Consider the following 20,927-nt stretch of genomic DNA (forward strand, 5'->3'; position numbering starts at 1 on the left):
ATTGACAACCTTGAATAGGAAAATCAGATCTAAGGCAATTATTCTGGAAGGGAGGGAGGTGATACTATACTGATTAAAATTTTCATGGACGTCGTCATCAGAGTAATTAAGACCACTCCTAACACCCATCATACGAAGAAAGCGTCTCTGAACATTATGAAGTGAACAGCAATGTCCAACATGATGACTTGCCCAAATCACAGACCGTATACATTGAGTATGAGGCGTGGCTTAGCTAAGGATAGAGGTAATCTAGACACCACATAGTTTTAAATGTTAACTGTAGTAAATTTGACATTGTGAGCAGGTTTGTTTAAAAATCTAATCTTATCAACATCGTCTAGCCAAGTGAATAATAACCCCAACAATGACAAAACATTTATGCCCGTTTTTTCCCTCTCTTATTCTAGAGTTAATGCGCCAGACTATGTCAGAATTCATTTCAGAAAATTCCGAATAGAGTTATGTATCTCCAAATGCTCTTTTAATGTTACAACAGAAGTTAATTGGGTCGTTGGCTCAACGATCGCTGGAGTAATCGAACCAGACCCGTTCCATACGATACAATTTTATGCATGCCGTAGAACGTCTTTCTCGTCCTTCCCCCCTTATTTTTAAGTAGTGGCAGCATGGCGTAAAGCTTTGACCTTTGGCGATGCCCAAAGAACATGTAATTATTGACGTGACAACGTCTTAAATTAGGTTACGGCTCGGAGTCACTCATGAAAAAGTGTAACGCCCGGTAACGTTACGATGCCCGTCCAGTGGGTCCGCCGCACGGGATCCGCACGGGATAAAGCAGATAACTGTGGGTCCGCCGTACGGGATAAAGCAGATAACTATGTTTATTCGTGAAAATGTGGAGTGCTTAGATTCGTCATTTACAACAACTACAACAATAAAGGTAAATAGTTGTGCACTGATATTTCATTATCGTAAACTATGATTGATTGATTAATAATTGTTAGATTGACACAAAAGTTGAGAAACTGAGTTTATAGGTTATGTCATACTATTGACAAATGTTGATAGTGTTAAGTAAATTATTAGTTTAAATCACTCTGCAATCAATCGTAATTCAGTCGATTGAGAAGAAACAGCGCGTATTGCTAGTCAAACATTTAAAATAACAAATTATAACCTCTAACCTGTCATAACAGTGCGACCAAACAAACGAACTAAACCGACCAATCACCACGCGCGGAGTTAGAATTTAACTGTGTTTAGCAAGAATTTCAAATTCCAATTTTAGTAAATGTTTTATTCAACTTTACCATTTACAATAAAAAATTTTAATTAATTTCAAATTATGTACAATGTTTTAGTAAACAAAATATATTTCTATAGTTAAAATTTGTGCAATTCTTATTTTCATTCAATTCCTTGTTCCTATTGTGCAATTTAATAATATTCATATCAATAAATATTCTACCGAGAAAAAGACGTTGTCACGTAAAATCTTCGCCCGTAAAACCGACTTTACAGGCAACCATAATTTTTTTAGAAATATAAAGATTGTTCGTTTCACCAAAAACTGTTAATAGTTGTTTACAGTAAATTGTAATTAAATGAGTTTCGTCAATGTATTACAATATTTCTTTATTACATATTTCCCAACCTTTATTTTTTAAACTCCGATAGGTTAGGTTGACGCCTCCTACCAACCGACGCCGGGACAAGCAGCCCACTGGCCTCTAGATTCACCCCTGCTCCACCACAGACATCCATTATATGTTAATATTCGGTATATTATTTAGAGGTAATCATGTATTATCATATTTTAACCTTCTGGATCCGTGGGATGATTTTACATTACACATAATGGAGGAGTCCTTCGTATACACATGCAAAATAATCACATAGAGGAGTAATTAGATATTAAAGGATAAATAACAGCTGTTTATTATAATCTGTGATAGCTTCACCGAGTTAACTTCTCTTTCTGTGTCTATTGGTTGGTGATATTCTTGGGCTTGGTGACCTCTGTCGGACATTTTATAAGTTTTCATTAATTCTTACAATAATGGCTTTAATCTGTGCGCGTTCAGTTGTGCAAAATTCGTTTAGAAAATTATATACTTCTAGTTCAAGTTTAGCTAAGGGTAAGTAAATCTTCTAAATTATAATATACATGGAATCATGCATATCGTCTGTATTACTAGGACTAGGTAGCCTATAGATTCGTCCTCAACGTTCCCGAGAATATTTCCTTCAAAATGGGTAAAAAAGTTAAAGCCAACCATAAGAATATTTTGTAACTAGGCGTACATAAAGTAACCATTATAAAAGAATCCAACAATCTAAACCTTTTAAAATTTCAGTGGTCTATTTAAGATTTAAATATCCAAATCAGGTTAGACCAAATCTTATCCCTAAAAGTGGCATTCATCAGATTCTCGACTATTTTTTTATGTTTGTTAGGTGACAGCCCTTGGTTTTCCAACAGTCAAGTACCGTTCTCCTTTTAAAACTACATTTAATCCAAACATAGCATATATCAATGTAAAGAAGAGATTCTGAACTTTAATTTTCATACTTAAAACATACCTGTCCTTTTTTATTTGTCTACGAATAGTATAAAAAAAAACTACAATAATTAGTAAGTCACAATTTTTGGCAGCTAACCAGTTGCATCTGCGAAATTCAGTAACTTTGTAAAATTACGTGTGCTTTATTAATTTTTGTGGAAACTTCAAAGTTAGACCAATGAAAAGCTCCAGTTCTGGAGTAACTATGGTCAATTGTGTTTGTGTGCAGGAGTTTTAACTTCCATGGGGTAGAGTTCGTTAACCCTAGAACTGTTAATCGACATAATTATGTCGGTTTAATGCCGCTTTTGTGGTGTTAACCGTCAAAAATTTTGTCGATCAAACATTCCCTCCTATAATTACTTTTTATAATATACTCCGTAACGTATCGATATAATTCATGCACCATTGGATTCGGGAAGAAAAATGCTAAGGAACAGATGAGTTTTATTCCTCTTTGTATTATGGTTATGACGTAGCAAGCTTGTTATTTGAACGTAAAAGGAAAACGCGACGCCGTTTTGTTGTGACCGCCATATTGCCGCTGCCGTTCTGTATCACTTTCGTGCCGAGCTGTAGATATTTGTAAGTTTTAATAGTTTTTACGCGTGTTTTAGTGTCGTAATTTAATGTGTAGTGTGTTGTTTGATGTCGTAGTAGTGTAAACATATATATTTTAGAAATAAATCAATTTCTATTTACTGAAATATGTTTGAGAAATTACCGGCTTTGTGTAGGCTATGGCAAAAATGACTTGGCTAAAAATTCATTTCACATAGTTTGTTATTGTTTTCACTTACTAAACGTATTTATAGCACTCTCTTTTAGCTCTGAAGTAACTATTTATTTTAAGTAAATAGATAGTTTTCACAATAAAATATATACTCCTGTAATTTCTTTGGTTATATATAATAACTGTTTGGGTTATTTCTCTATTTTTTTAATATCTTTAGTTATATTTATAGTTTTCTAACTACATAATATTTTCCTATTACTTATAAACCATAAATTTTATAAATTTTGATATAGTATAGTACAAGCTTTAGAAACTATTTTATATTTTGCTGAATGAAATTTTTCGCAAAAATTTTTGAATAATGGCAAAAATTTAACTTTTTTTTACTTTTCAAAAATAATTTATGGTAATTATTTCATTATTACTGTATATTCTATTTTATTCTAAGTAATAAAATATATGCAAAAAAATAACATGTATTCATAGATAAATGTATTTGAAAAACTTGTTTTACCAAATCGTCTTACACCGACGTTTACACCCGATTTTCAGAATTTATAGCATCGCTGCTTTTTGTTCTATAGCTTTATGATGCTTTCATAAATGTGTATATAATGTTTATGTTTTTCTGAAACTAGATAAAATTTTCTGAAACACATAAAATTTGACACAGAATGGCTATCTCACTTATAAATATTTCTCACTATAAATTCATTTTTGCTAGGTATGGTCCCCCCCAATTTTAAGAAATATTTTTCGTAAATTTTATATTTGATTAAAAAAAGTGTTTATTAGAAAATTTTTGATGGTTAATTTTACAATATAGTGCAATTCTACGTTAATTCGTTTAATTCTGAACCAAAAAATAAAAATATATAATTGCTTTTTATTTTATATTTTTAATAATTTTTTTAAAAAAACCTTGCGCGAAGCTCCAAAACAGCCCGACACTACAGGATGAAATGACCGCCAGTTCTAGGGTTAAGCGGACTTGGTTTTTTATATTGAAATTGTCACTTATAGCACAACAACTTTGGAACATCATTATCGGGTAGGGTACAATAAGCGGACCCGGTTTTTTATATCGAAGAATGTAATCATTGATAAGTCTAATATTCGCATCTCAAATTCTAGACTATCAATCGATATCAAAGTACCTATAGTCCTCAATAACAATTATATGTTTTAAATTAAAATATGAATTTAATATTTACAGTTATCAAATCATTATAACCAAAATTAGGAAAACTGAAGACAACCATATTTGCTCCTCACACAATTACAGTTATTTCTTTACCACAAATTTCATGTAATGGGTTTTTTGGTACAAGTCCAACATGTTGAAGTCACGAAAAACGTGTCTTATCATCTTTCAAAGCAATGTTGTGTATTTTTTCTAAAATTGGCTGCCATTTTTAAAAATCAAATGTTACTTATATAAAATTGAAATATTACATTACGAGTATTATTTGAAAGTGTTTACAGCTGTTGATATAGATTATCTATGTTAATTGTTCAAAATAATTAATCAGATATGATTGATTATATCGATGGTTATGATTAAGTAATATTGTTTGCCAATTTCTGTATAAAAAACTGGGTCCGCTTATCATACCCTACCCTCATTATCTTTCATTTTTAACCCTTTTACTGCCGGCCATTTTTTTATCGTACCAGTCAAAATTGCCAAGGGGGAAAATCGCTGTTGTGCATTCATTTACAAAAAATGCTGTATCTTTTTTATTTTTCATTAGATTTGCATTAATTTTTACTTTATTTACTCGTATTTAAATGCTGTTTTTCAAGTAATAAAAAGAAATTTTAATTTGAAACAAACTCATTATTTAATTTTAAAAATTATGTAAATAAAAAATAAATAAAAAATTGTGTTTGGCATCTGATAATTTATTTTTAAAATTATACTAAAATTTTGAGCATGATATCATTATAAACTAGAGCAATTGCTTAGAACATATACCAAATTTGAAGGTGCTACCTTGAAACATAGCTGCACTATGAGGATTTTCCCAAAACTGGTAGGTCTCCTCTAGGCCTACCAGTGGAAGTTGAAGGTAAACTTATCTGTGCCACATCCCCCTCACTATCTAATAACTCCTCATTATCTGATGGTAAGATAAAGTCAGGATCGTCATCAGTGTCATCCACATCACTTTGATTGTCATCAATAGCCCTAACACTAATATCAGAATCGTTCTCGGCATCTGAATCTGACAAATTCTGAAGGAAATTGTCACTCAGTTCGTCTTGCACTTGTACACCACCATCGATTAGACTATTAATTATTGTTCCCTCACTCACAGGAGAGTTAGATGTAACTCTTTTACTCATTTTATCCTTGATCAACAAAAGTAACACTTCAAAAAACTTTCGATAACATTGTAAACAACAACAATGAACGAAGATTTCAGTAATCTAACCCGATCATCTGGTTTTGACAGCTGTCTAGGTAGTTCGTCAATTCTAGTCAAAGACGACGAAAATAGAAATCCAAAGTTCTTCAAATGGCTTCTTTCATTATCCTTTCCTCCTAAACAACCAAAATACCGAATATTTCGGCATTTGAACATAACAGTAGCCAGTAACAATAAAAAAAAACAGACGTCCGACATATCGGACGTTGGCGTTTTCGGCAAAAATGCCGACGTCCGATATGTCGGACGTCGGCAGTAAAAGGGTTAAGATATAAAAAGTTTCTAAAATTATGGAGTTTGCTTGGTTTCAATTACATTGGAATTATATAAGTTAATTTGTAATCATTTAACGTTTTTATATAGGCTACCTTGTATTCTTGTATTTCTGCAGTTTTCATAAACTTCTCATGATTTAAGTTATACAGCCGCTATCTCAAAATCTTACAATATATAAACAAACATTTAAGAACAAATACATTTTTGTCAAATAATTTAGGACTGCAGATTACTTTATTGTTTTTTTTTTAAGATGCCTGATAATTGGAATTCAACTATTTCTTGGGATTCAGTTAGTTGTACATAGTCACAATCATGACAAAGACACATAAAAAGCCAATTATATGTAAACAACTTATTCAATTTTGATCCAACTGACAGTCAGAACACTATTTCTGAGAAGTAAAAAAGTCATTTAGTTTCTTAGTCCAAGTTAAGTATATAAGTCAAATTTCTTAGGCCAAACGCTGCTTTAAAAAAAGTAACCTAGAACCTGTTAACAGTTCTATACAGATTAATTTTAGAAATCTTGACTGTTATGGTTAAACACAAAACATAATAATGGTACCTTGTATAATGAATGGTTCATGAACTCTTAATATACAACATATGCCTAGAAAACTGAAAATGGGTGAACTTAATATTGTCTTAGATTGTATTATAACCAAACCCCATATATTTTGTTTTTCAGAACACTGGCTGAATCCAAATAACACATTTTTTTTAGAAACACTTTTAGGTTACAGTCATATTTCAAGTTATGTTCGGACAAATCTAGGTAGAAGAGGAGTGTGCATATTAGCTGATAGTTATTATGCTGTAACTATCGACCAGATGATAAAAATTGTTTCAAATCTCTCTTTTCAGTGCTATGGAGTACAGTTTAGTATATCTGGAATGCCTCCCATTGTCATAATATGTGTTTATAGAACAACTTATAATACGTTATAAGTACCTGTAACAACTTATAGGTACTTTTTTCGAATGGTTTCAAGTACTTTTGAATAATTTAAAACTCAAAACTTCTTGATCTAAGCTTGTTGTTGGTGACATTAAACACACATAAAATGTTGAAAACTAACTTACTACAATACGAATTCGTTAACATGTTTAACTCACATAATTTGGAAACTTTTAATACATTCACCTACTAAAGTTACGCATCATTCAGCTACTTGCTTAGATAACATATTTAGTGAACTATGATTCTAGTCTGTGTATTTCTCTGGTGATTGAGACTGGGGCTCTCTGATCACACTGCACAATTGCTACAATTAAAACCAGATCATAAGCTAAATCTTAAAAATTGACTAACTCTTGGGTTCAAAATGACTTTAAACATAATATACATTGCTTTGCACCTCTAATAATGTCAGTAAATTGGGATCTCTGTCTCTCAAATGAACAAAAGAATAATATAATTAGTAAGTACAAAAAATGTATAGACATAATAGAAATTAATTTTGAAACAGCTTTCCCAAAAGTGCACTAAAAAAGAAAAGCAAATCAAAACAAGAAGCTACGGTTTTCACTAATGGTCTAAAACTTTTGATAGAGAGAGATGAAAAAAAGCTGTACAAATTGAGTAAAATTTCTATTGATCCCCTTCTTCATGACTATGTCTATAAATAAAAAAGTATTAAGAAATATGTAGCAGTTGCAAAAATTTTGTACAACAGCAAAGTTATAAAAAACTCAAATAGAAAAGTAAAAAAGCTTTGGATATTGTCAAGCAAGAGATAGGAGGACAAACTAAGCCTAATGTAATATCAGAAATAAACTATGAAGCTACAACTCAGATCAATCCAGGGTCAATCCATTTCAAATCACCCAATAAAAATAAAATTTGTTGCTCAACATTTTTAATTTGCCTAATTTTTTTATTATGAGTTCCCTATGGGTAGACAATCACAAAACACTATTTGCAACATCAGAAGCAACGAAGTTGATATCACAACTTTTTTCACTTTTCTGACATTTTGAAATAATATACGGCACAAATAAAAGAAAACCAGAACAGCGGGTAATAACCTCAGCTAGACAAGTTGAATCTTGCAATCAGATAAGACAGGATGTCCGTAGATAAGAGGTCTGGAGTCATCAGCGATCTGATAACAATTGACAATTTCTGACTTTAAAATGTTTAAAACCTGCTGGATGGGGCGAAATCTCACCTAACCTTCTTAAGGCTATTTCAAGAACCATAACTGCTCCCCTAACATGTTTATTAAATACTTCTTTTGATAAGGGAGTCTTTCCTGAGTTTTTAAAGTATAATTTACAATTTTAATAGTCTAGTGTATGTACATTACTTGGTGATTCATTATATTAACTGATTTTATATGATCATATGTATATTATTTTTATCTAAATTTTATTTTAAGTCAAAATACACCTGTTTGCATACTATAAAAACAATATTATGTCAAACGTTTTGTGCATGAAGAATTTCTTTTCCAAACTTTCCCAATTGCACAATGTAGTGAGTACAAACGGTTATCACAAGATAACCAGATCAAGCAACATCAAGCATGGATGCTGCTTGGATGGGTGACCGCTGAGTGATAATGCTGTTGCATGCAGCCTGCCTGCCTGGCCATTGGTGGTGGTTTAGAAGTTACCCTTAAGCCATTGGTTTTCAGGTTATATGTTAGATAGGGCTTCTTAGCTCTAACTTCACCTGTTAAAATAAGACATCTTTACTTTACTTTTAATTTGAATATCCATACATGCTTAATAAGGTTCTACATTTATTTACCCTACCAATAAATTTCTAAAAGAAAACCCGGTTATATGTGTTTTACCCTCTTACATCGTACTTCCAAGTTAGAGCCAGCATTAAAAGACTGGTAACTACTCAACATAGGAACTCTTTACACACAGGTCATCGTCTCTCTTACAGACGATATCAGATTTTCTCCAGTGTAAAACAACTGCTTAGTCAACCAACAAGACATTACAGTCCTAGTTGTGACATTATTATGATATAAAGTATGTATGTTAGACCCCAGCCTGAATTAATATGAGTTTATCTTTTCAGTGCTTGACGAACCTATAAATATTGCAACAGGCATAGAGAAGAGAGAAATGTTGGCTAAAGCTGCTGGAAATGAGGTTAGTATAATTAATTTTGGAAATGCAATACAATTTAAAGACATAAGTTTCCTAATTCAGAAGCTCAATTTGAATTGTTAACTGGTTTTGGTCTAGACTGGGTTTGAACATTTTGTAGAAGATGCCAGTATAAATTTAAATTATCCACAAACAAAAATAAATAAGAGTGTTTAAAGTAATGCTATTTATTATGTTTCTCAATATGAGAAAATGTAAAATTTGTATGTGTAATAAGTAGTAAGATATCTTTTATAAAAAATAATTATATATAATTTAATTATGACGTATATAGGAAAGATTTTTGTGTTGACTAATAAAAACATGAATATTGATTGAATAATTAAAGCAAATGTTGTTAAATTGGTTATAATACTGTATGCAATACAGTACATAATGGTAATAAGCATGTGGAGGTCAGAACATTATAAAAAACCTTCCTCAGCATTCAAGAATTAAATGTAGAAAGACTGCATTCGACTAGATTCTAGTCGATGGACAAATAGGAGGGTTAACTTAGATTATAGTTACGTTAGATATTCACCTGAGGACAAGATCAAATTACAGATTCCTATTTGTAGCATTACTAGTTTGTTTATCACAGAATAATGACAGATGTCCTAAAAATTCCTGCTACCCTCACAATTATTACATCATCAATAATGGGCTAAAAAGATGAAAGATAAGTTACATTGGTTTTGGTTTTTATTAATAATTAATATTTCCTATTAATATTTTTCGAGACGTCTGAAAAATCAGAGTTTAGCAATTTTTTTTAGTGGATACAAATGAAACATCATTATCGTCAGCATAAAACAAACTATTATCTTTACTAGCATTTTTTAGAAACATTACTTCAATTTCAGTATTTTGTTCACAATTCTATGTGATACCCAGAAACTGATGAATATTTGGTTTTTTCTCTTCTTGTCCTCATTCTTGAGCTCAAATCATACTAGGACATAGCTTCCAAGTTCAATAATGTCCTGAGAACGAATATTGAAGCCCTAAAACAAGGTTATAATTATAGGTAATTTATTGTTATTGGGTCTTTTTAAATGTAGTCTAGAATTTTACTTTTACCATAAGTATGGATTTATACATGCCTTTATTCCGTTTATGAGATGTAAGGCCATTAATGTTAGGTTCATTTAGCATTTTCCTTTGGCGTAGTGCTGAAAGAGGTTTCATTATGTTCAGTCTTCTCCCTTGTAGAAGTGGGGACATTGATTGTTCTTTGCACTGAAAACCTCTAAAGCTTAATGTCGGAATAGCTGAATTGATGTTAATTTGATGTGGTTTTAATGTTCCTGAGAAAGCTTTCACCTCCTCACTTCCTTTGGCCAAGTCTTCCTTATAATGAATGTCTTCGCCTTTGATTTCAAACATTTGCACCCCAGAGCAATGATTTTTCAGCACATTAAAGAATTTTAAAATTCTTAACATCTTTGCCTTGGGCAACAGTGCAGGAATGATGAGCTGAAAATACACTCTCCACAGACATTGAAAATTTGTGAAGATTCACTGTTGATTGTGAAAGGTTTAGCTCTTTCCTCGCCACAAAAAAAAAAAAAAAAAAAAAAAAAAAAAAATTGTTGTTCCTTCTCAGTTGTAGTGAATTTTGAGAGAACTCTTTTGGCCAGAAAAATAACTAACATATTTAAATGTGAGAGAATGAGGAAGTAGGGTAAAGGCAACTTATTTGTATAACATCAAAATTAAAATTAGTAAATAATTTAAATAAACTTTTTAAGACTGACATCATTTTAATTATAAATTAAATTTTATTCAGTAAGATATATTAATAATTGCAATAAAAAAGTATTATGAACTGTTAAGATAGGGATAGAAGATAGGGATAGGTAAAGGAATGACATTTCTTAAACAAATTAGTTGGTATAAAACATATTAAAATTTGTTTTTTAAATTGTAAGTTTATGTTTTTAAAGTACTACTTATGAGTCACTGTTCTTGAGGATTTTTTTTTGTTTTTCATACTACTGTAAAATTTGAAAAGGGGATTTGGAAATTTCCGTATTGTATGGAATCACCCATTTATTATGTGTTTGTGTTCCTAATGAATTCCTGTGCTGTTAAAAGCAAGTAGTTATAATTCAGAGAAATTATGCTGGTCAATTATAATAAAACAAAAATGTTAATTCATAGCTTGTATGGACTGCCATGTTGAAATTGAGCTCTCAACCTGTCAATTTCCAACTACGATTTATTTAACTCTAGAACTGGCAATGGTGTCACTCTGTACTGACGGCTCTATTTTAACAGCCTCGCAGATGTTTTTTATAATGTATCACATTTCATAACTGTTGATCCAAATATAAACTATTATATGTCAATGTATTCACAACTATATGGAGAGCATTATAATAACAATAACTTATTGTTTCCATGTAAACATATTTTTTTTTTTTTTTTTTACAAAATGTAAGAAAAATGTTTTATGGATTAGCAATAAGCTTTACATCAAAACTGTAAATGTATAACTTATTCAGATTTTTTTCCTGATTCCAAAAATATATAATTATTGTAACTTTTACCTCAAAACGTATGTGTTTACACGGCTTTGTATGAAAAAGCGTGCATATTTATTTATTTACAAAAATGTGTAATTTCTAAATAAATATTATTGTTCGTGGGTAAACATAACTCAACTAAAACTAAAACTAAGAAAGCTAAACAACAATAATAACAACACTAAAACACTATAAAATACAATTTACAAAAATACTATTGGATTCGTAACCTCAAACACAAAACCTGACACTTGTTTACAGTTTCACAACAACGTGGTTGACTCGTACTACGTTCACGTCAGCTGTCCATAGAGAATGATGTTTTACGGTAACAAAGAAGACAATAATCAAAGTAAGAACAGTAACTCGGTACTATAGTTAATGCTCTTCCAGAATATATCAAATAAAAATCATTTATATGACCTTAATTGCATAAAATTTCAATAACTGTAAATGTCTACTTTGGCGACGAATATTCGTCCTTACCAAATCGGACGGGCCTTTGGCGACGAAAATTCGTTTCATACCAGTTAGAGGGTTAAAAATAAACAGTGTAATATAGTTCAAGATTTGAGAGTCTTTTGGCTATGTTACATACAACAAAACAATGTTTTAGACTAAAACTGTTGTTTAGTAACAAGCGGTTTTGTGACGTATTGTTGGCAAGTAATTGATTGTTTTACATTTTGTATTTTTATTAGAATATCGTATTCCAATAGTGTTTATTTCCTTAACGTTTTTATCTGCCATTTTCAAATTGTTAAATATTTAGTAATTTTTTTGTATTTATTTTCATAGAATCCATTCGACTTAAGAGTACTAAAGAGGGGCAAGGGAACCAAAGACTGCCCAAATGAAATTCCATCAGCCACAGACGCCAGGATCGTTGGCTGCATCTGTGAAGAGGATGCGACGGCTGTCTCGTGGATGTGGCTGCATCAGGGCCAGCCTCGACGTTGCAACTGCGGCTACTGGTTTAAATTAGTCTACAAGCCTCCTGTATAATAGCCACTTGAAATATTGTATCACCAGTAGTCAATACAGTATAGACTATGTTTAAACTAAGCTGCCTGAACACCTAGGTAATCCAATTACAAATGGTCTGCAAATGATTTCATCAATAATACAATGTGTTTAAAAAAATGATTTTGATGTTTTACAACTTTGTTTCCTCTTTCCTGTGTATGTGGCTGTATTGTTGATTTGTAAATAATTATGAAATAAAAATTTATTTGAATTTTACGTTTTTTTGCCTGATGCCAATAAATGTTGTAATATTTATCCTCTAATGTTAGTATCGCGAATAAATCTTGAAGAAAAAACGACCTACAAGGTTGCTTGATCACCTATGAATATGATCACCATCGAATAATGGTGTACTCTCGGATCGAAAAGTATACATACTCGAGTTTAAAAGTTAACCACAAACTAATTAGCAGAGCTACAATAACAGGAGTTATATTAAAATTGAGTTTTTTGTCTGCATTTGGATATATACTGTAAAGCAAATAGTTTACAGACAATAACTTACAGTTTTATGTTGAATCAACAAAAAAAGGGTAATAGGTTTTGGTGCTTTTCAATCAAACTGCAACTTTAAAAATTCATAATTTGGAAACTTGTAGCCTGCATAAGACAAAATTTGTATGCAAGTGCACTATTAATGAGTATGTAATTTTACAATTATATGAAAAAAAGTTGTATCAAACAAGCTATAGAGCTCTTAAATTCACTATTTTGGGCATTTAATTTTCTAAACCACTATTTCAAATATTTATTTTAATAGCAATTTAATGGAGTAGGTTTTGTAGAAACAAAGAAGTTAAATTGTAATACAACTGCTGTTATTGTAGCTATATTTGTTAATTTGTGGTTACTTTTGAAACTTTGGTATTTATAATTTTGGTAGGTGCGACAATAGGACCCATTGCTGGTAATCATAACCTATTTTAATTATTTCCTTTCTCAATAACTTGTGTGCATCAGTTTTCACTTACAGCTTCCAAGATTATGTAACTTTGATAATATAAGCATATACTCGTATATTCGCTACCGTGGCTAAAAAAACTGCAGACTATATACATCTAAATAAATTTTTGTTTCATATTCTTTATAACTTATATAATTATTATAAATAATTCTTTACTTATGTCATCAAGCCAATTTTTTTTGTGAACAGGCCAATTCCTCTTTGAACTTAACCCTCTCCCGGGCAAACGCCTCGGCAGGGCGCCTGGCGCTAAAGTCCAAACGCCTCCAACTGCTTTATCAACGCCCTCTGCTTTGTGCTGCTGTCATACGATTGTTTGGGTAACTAATACTGGAAATATCTATTGGCAGTATCATTGTTGCCTTGCTTATTCATAGTTTTATGACTAGGGACGCTATCTAGGATTAATAATTTGAAACGATTCATTCATTACTTCATTGACGGTGATCTTGTTGTTTAGTAGTACAATTCTTTCTGACTTGTGCTGCTATTTTACATAATTTGATGAACTATTTGGGACTTTTTATAACCACTTATTTACTGAAATCATTTCGTTAATTGTTTTCGCAGTCTTTACACTTGGTTCTGTACTTCATAAATGGCAGGTTCAAGATGTTTGCGTGATAGCGAAATTGATCGCATTTTTGACAATGAAGTGGATGATGAAGTTGATGGTTTCAGTGACGATGAAAGTTCCATGAATAGCGATGTATTTAGTGATGAGGAAATTCACCATTCTAACCAAGAAGATAGGGACACTGATGACTCGCCACGTGATCCGGCGCTGCCTCGCGCCGACGGCACCGCGACCCGTGTCCCACCATTGCCTCGCGCCTCTGGTACCGCCACTCGGGTCCCGCCTGTCTGGTCTAGACAAAGATAACACTAGACAAAGTCTTAGTGTTATCTTAATTTTTATATTTATAACCCTTTATATACAATAATTTATACAACGATTAAAACAAGATTTTTCATGTAAGTTTGACTTTTTGTTTAATTTTAAGTTACCTCATAATGTTGATATTTTTTTAAAATAAATAAAACGTTATTATAGAGGATTTAATCATCTTTGTAACTATGTACCATAAATAATAGTTTTATTAAAATAAAGTTCTTAACGTAGTAAAAACGCGAATAAGTGTGCCCTCGCGGCAGAGCGGGCGATTTAATTCAGCCCAGTAGCGCCAAAAGCGCGTCGCGGTAATTCGACCGGGAGAGGGTTAATAATAAAAACAGAGTTTTTTTTCTTTTAAGTATTGGGTATTGTTTTAAGAGTATGTACAGTTATTGTAGACCAACATACAATTAATAAACCACTGAAGTTCTACTATATTGTAGAATCTTCACACTTGGATGCACAGCAATGCTGTAGGATAAACTGTAATCCCAACTTTTGCCTTACAATCAATGAGGATTAAAGCTTCAAGATTTATGGCCCACCAATATCTTCTGGGTCAAGCAAGACACAGATCTATGGAATGTGGAGAGCATGTGTTTCCAGTAAAGAAGATGACCATGAACCTTTAAGAGTGATAGTACAGTTGCCTGCAGTATCCGAGGAACAAAAGCTTAAGAGATACTGATGCTCCCAACCAAGAATACAAAATTGTTCTAGATACTACAAGGCATTTATGCCCCAATAGTAAATTCGTTGTTACATTTTTACTTGTAAATAGTTTTGTCAGGCCAATGTACAGTTCGAGGACTTCAGCTGTGCGCGTGACCTTAAGTGTGTGGTGATAGGCGGGAGGGGTGGCGGGGTAGTATTATGCGCTGCGTCCCGAAAACATTTCCTGTGACACGTAGGTAAAACCCTCCTTTCAGGAATCGTATTGGCCCAAATAACTCATCAGACTCGCTAAAATCAGTATGTTTTGTGACAGTGTTGATTGTGATGGAATTAAAAAATAAGAGAATACTAAATAATAGCAATAATAGGACTAATCCTTGTTTTTCAGTTGTTATAGTGTTGTTTAATGTGTTTTGAAAATAACGTATTTGTCAATACTAATCTGCAAATCGAAATCGTGAGTTTAAAGTCGTTAAAGAGATTGTCGCACCTTCATCTCAGCAGCTAGCACGTAAACGCAACCCGCCACACAGATAGCGTTTATTTGTTGAAAGGGTAGTATTAGGGCCCAACGAGCAGAGCTAAATTCCTCCAACTGTACATGAGTCTAAAAATGTACTGATGTCAAATAAACCATCATATCATGGAGTTAGTAATGTCCAGTGATGAGAAAGAACCGTACAGTTAAGATAATATGTTTGCAATCTAACACTAAAACAGTTTTATGGGATTGACAGAAGTGTTAAAATACTGTATACGGTTGTAGGAATAATAAATAAAATTAGTTGTGATAAATATACAGACTCGAGATCCTACTGTTGGGATTTTATAACTTTATAATTTTCTTAAAAATTTAGTTTTAAAAATATTTAAATATTCAATACAATAATACAGCAATTATTTCTAAATATATGGTTTTATTTTTGTTAAATTACATTAGAAGTTTTGAAAATATTGGTTGAAAGAGGGGTTTAAAACAAATTTATTTTCACAAAATGTGGCTTTCTGGAGGAATTTGGACCTATTTTAATATGGCTCCTAAGTGTTTTAACATAGTAGTAAATGAGATTGATACAAATGAAAGTACCAACAAGTCTTAAAATCAATTTATTAATAAATAGCATGAAGTACAATTTTTTAATATAGAAAAGTTTAGGTATTCTGATAAATGTAAAATATGTGAGTATTAATCACTTAATAAGTAATCATATGTGTATATAAAATTCCTAATTTCCACAAACACATTATCACCATTTGAGATCAAAATCAATTTTTACTTGGGGCTACTTAATTAAAACATTATATTCTAGTAGTTTTGACCATCTATTTCTATACAGTAGAACCCCTCATATCCGGCCACCACGGGACCGAGCCCCTGGCCGGATAACGATTCGGCCGGATAAACCAACCTACAGTACACAACACTTGACGAAAAAAAAAATGGTACTGTACTGTACTAACCGCACTAGAAAATAATCAAGAACTGTTTACATGTTTAAACCTATTAGCTCAACTGAGGACAACACAGGAAAATGTAAACAAATAGATAACCAAAATAACGCACGAGTCTTGGGAGACTAGTGCATGCAACTGCGCGTCTGCAAGCCGTGGTAAATAAATTTCGATATTGGCTTCCGGGAAGTGGCCGGATAAACCGAGGTGCAGTAAAACCGAGGCCGGATATGAGGGGTTCTACTGTAATACATTAAGGATATATTTGTAAACAGAACTCTTCATTATTTGGGAACTGATTTAACAATTGGCATCAAAAAATTACTTTGGTTCATAATTATGCAAAATGGTTTTCAATTTTCTTTATCACAATTTTGAAGAACACACACCTTCAAGGTTTAGTTTTTGCTCACAAGGATAGCATGGAGATTCATTTAAGTCTAAACAGCTGTTTATTCAGGTAAGCAACCAAATTAATTAATTTTCAGCCATTCTTTTCACACATACATCTCACAATATAAATATACTTTTTTTAATAAAAACTACATAAAACATCCAAAATAAACAAATTGAGGGTATATTTCTTCTGGTTTCTTATTTTTAAGTTTACAGTTGGCAACTCATCGTTGCTTGTGGCTAAGCAAATATTTATGTTTTTTTTACAGATGATTTTGATAATTGTTGGTTTCCCCTCAAGTAAATTGAGTTTAAGTTCAAGAAGTTTGAAGATTTCTGCATAAGCATGTATGTTAACGTAAATAATTTAAGATAAAACAAGTTCATAAAAAACAAACGAAACCAATTTCAGTGTCACATCCATGACAAAAAAAATCTCAAAGTTTTAAAAATAGTTGTATAAATTATAATTTAGCGTTGAAATTACAAAAAGGAAATAATCCGTCTGTGAAGAGGTTTCTTTTATTTCACATCCATAACAGCAGTTTAAAGTGATATTACTTTGAAACTAGGATCATAAGAATGATTTAAACTGTATACAGTTAAACATCATTTGAATGCTACTACATACATTTTAATCAGTTACCTCTTAGCATATACATTTTTTATTCTCATGAGAATGTGTATATCTTTTACATTTGTAACGAAAGAAAGGCTGTTTTGCTTTGGTAAAGTTGCATTCTAAAATAGCTGTGCATTAATAAAGATAAACAATAATCAAACATTGTGTTACAGTGCCATAGTGCTCAGCTTGTAGGGAGGTAGTGCAAGGGAGATTGTGAATATCCTCCACAATAATTCCCCTACCTAAATTTTGTACAATATGTTCAATATCTTCTTTCCTATTCACTTTCGTCTTATTTTGACCACATACCTGTAAAAATGTAAATGATATAAAAATCATCAAAACATATGTTTTAGACGAAAACAAATACACAGATTTTGTTTGATACAAGAAGTTGATTCCATAAAATGACTACTATGCTGTTAAGGGAAAAGTGATCAGGTGCCAAGCACTGTGGCAGAGCCAGATTAAGAATAGCAGATTTCACTCAGAAACAGATCTGCACTGAAGGTGTTAACTACATTTATTACTGCTAGACAGTTATTGTACAGGAGTTTAACACGTTGAATGCAGTACAGTTTTAATAAAAAAACTTTTGTTACCACAATAATTATTTTGCAATTAGACCCCTTTGGTTTTGGTGAAAAACCAAATCCTGACAGGTTGATTTTTCATTCAGCTTCAGCAGAGGCTCTAAAGCATTTGAGATAAAACAAAATGTGAAAGTTTGTATTTTCTGTTTAGCCTTGGCAGAAGATCTCAAACATTTGAGATAAACCAAATGTGCACTATTATATTTTCCGTTCAGCCGTAGCAGAAGCTCTCAAACATTTGAGATAAACCAAATGTACACTATTATATTTTCCGTTCAGCCGTAGCAGAAGCTCTCAAACATTTGAGATAAACCAAATGTACACTATTATATTTTCCGTTCAGCCATAGCAGAAGCTCTCAAGCATTCAAGATAAACCAAAATGTGAAAGATTGTATTTTCCGTTTAGCCTTGGCAGGGTCCCTCCATCTTTATTTACATGAATAGGTATTATTTCATTTGCTTTTTTCAAGCTTTTGGAGTATTGAGCGATACTTTATAATAATTTTTATTTTACTTTTCAATTTAGTAGCATATCAATCAGAGACACAACACCCAATTTCCTAGAGTAACCCGTTGCTGTCATGAATCTGAAGTCACCAGTTATTTGTCAGAGTGTAATGGTATTATTACGATTTTGGATCTTATTGTAAGAAGTGGGAAAATGGAGATGCAATTTAGATTGGCGACTGAAACTCACTACCTTCTTAACAACATCTCTCGATGCTATCCCTTTTTCTGAGGCGATGATAACTTACTAAACTCACAGTCAGTTGGCAATAGTGGTCTAAGCATTCCATTAAAAACCAAAACTCTTTCAAAATCTCGTTTAGAAAATTACATTTTTTTAATGAACACAGTAGGGGAGTCCAAGTGGGAATTTCGTGTTACTCGAGTGCATCAGAAACTCATCTGGGGAGAAACTGTACCCTGTAATGTACCCCTACTATGTATGAACCCTTAATAGAGGCGTGCGTTGAGGGCAGTCTATCAAATTAGTAAAAAAAACTCGAGCATGTCATATTAAGACAAGGTAAGTTAAAAACATGAAGAACAGTGTATATTTAAATAATCTGACGATTTGAGGGTGTAAATGGGCAAGTCGCAAAGTTGTAAAAAAATGTCATTTTGAAATACTCAAGCGCGGTTGAATTTTTTTTTATTTTGAAGGATTATGGAAAAAATATAATCTGATGATTTTTATGGGGCGATGTAGCTTAAACCATAAATAAAGCGTGGAGCGTACAAGTGCTGAGAACTGTATTTCCCACTCTCGCGTCTCTATCTCTCACGCCATCCCAACACTAAAGTCTACTGCCATGATGCCATCTCAGCTGATCACAATTATAACCTGTTTGCTGTTGTAGACTTTAGAATGTGGCAACTTTTGAAATGATGCTTTGATTTTTTTGTTGTATTTTAATACAATTTTGTGAATTTAATGCAATAAGTTTTATATGCATTATAATAATGAGTAATGTAAATGTGAAATGTGTATTTTGTGGAGAAGAAAGGTATGAAAAAATTAAAAATTTTACACCGGAAACTTAAAAAAAGTATAACTATTTTGGAGTATCATAAAGTGAAACCGGTTTGAAGAAAATCTAGCAACACTTATACGGTTGAAATATATAATGAAACATTTTGAAACGATGGCTATTATGCTGAGTGTTACAAACTTTTTACAGCTAAAAAATACCATCCGATTTCCAATAGCAAAATGGAATTATATCGAAAATTGCACAGAAATGTAATGATGCAACAGAACTTGCTCAAGAGAGCCCAAATTATCTAGTCCTAGCACTTCCACAATGCAGACTGCTGGTACAAGAGTATGCGAGAAGGTATTAATGTAATAGATTAACAAATAAAATAGTCCATTAAAAAGTCACATTCGGGTTTGCATTTTTGAGAGGACACAATTTTATTTTTTTTAAACTCAATTAGTTAGTAATTAGGGTTAGTAAAAGCTTAATTCCAAGTTTTTGGGGTCACCTCTCGTCTCTCTCAGCCACCATCTTGAAAAAAGGAGAGCAAACGGTTTTTTATTTATCTTCCAAAAAACTGTTTAAACATTTTTTGGTGCTAATAAAATCTCCTATAACTTTACTTGTGTAACTTTTTGTCGTAAAATGAAATTTAACAGTACATTATACATGTACCCATTTAAATTGTTTTATTACATCCAGTAATTAAAAAAATAAAATCTAATTGTCAGATTACCAATGTTTTTCCATATGATTGTCAGATTATCATTTAGAACGACTAGTACATCAAGTAGGACCGTCTGTATTGAAGTCAGACATGCTCGAGTATTTCAAGGTCACATTTTTTAACATCTTCAAAAATTTGTCATGACTTTTGGTCGAGTCCAAATTGTCAGACGGGACTAAATGTCACTGAATAGGACACTTTTTTGAGTTTACTTAACATTTTCTTTTTACAAGAATGTTCGCCTCACTATCTATCAGATTGTATCTCTCGGTTATCAAAAAGACATAGCGTGTATACACTCGCTGAATGCCTGATATGCTCAAATATTTCCATGTGACTGATTTTTCTTACATTTTTGAAAATATGTACATGCTTACATCCCCACTAAAATGGCAAACTTGAAATAAGCTGTATTTGTTTTAGGACCTAATCTTCACAATCTAATAGGTCCCCATGACGCTTTAAAGCGGCCCA

At 32.1% G+C, this 20,927-nt stretch overlaps 1 protein-coding gene across 1 annotated transcript; it reads left to right on the forward strand.

Annotated features, from left to right (window-relative positions):
- Positions 1-1,934: 1,934 nt before the first annotated feature.
- Positions 1,935-12,851, forward strand: LOC124366878 (cytochrome c oxidase subunit 5B, mitochondrial-like). The gene is made up of 3 exons (XM_046823480.1): positions 1,935-2,102; positions 9,013-9,086; positions 12,413-12,851. The coding sequence occupies exons 1-3, from the start codon at positions 2,024-2,026 to the stop codon at positions 12,617-12,619; spliced, it is 360 nt and encodes a 119-aa protein (XP_046679436.1). The 5' UTR covers positions 1,935-2,023; the 3' UTR covers positions 12,620-12,851.
- The last annotated feature ends 8,076 nt before the right edge of the window (positions 12,852-20,927 follow it).

This window comes from Homalodisca vitripennis, chromosome 1 (genome assembly GCF_021130785.1).
Source record: "Homalodisca vitripennis isolate AUS2020 chromosome 1, UT_GWSS_2.1, whole genome shotgun sequence".
In the NCBI taxonomy this organism is placed as follows: Eukaryota; Metazoa; Arthropoda; class Insecta; order Hemiptera; family Cicadellidae; genus Homalodisca; species Homalodisca vitripennis.

Excerpts from the sequence above, each read along its gene's own strand:
- LOC124366878 (XM_046823480.1), top strand. The coding sequence starts at position 2,024 with ATGGCTTTAATCTGTGCGCGTTCAGTTGTGCAAAATTCGTTTAGAAAA. Across the intron at positions 2,103-9,012 it reads TAGTTCAAGTTTAGCTAAGG|TGCTTGACGAACCTATAAAT; the intron begins GTAAGTAAATCT and ends TTATCTTTTCAG. Across the intron at positions 9,087-12,412 it reads CTAAAGCTGCTGGAAATGAG|AATCCATTCGACTTAAGAGT; the intron begins GTTAGTATAATT and ends TTATTTTCATAG.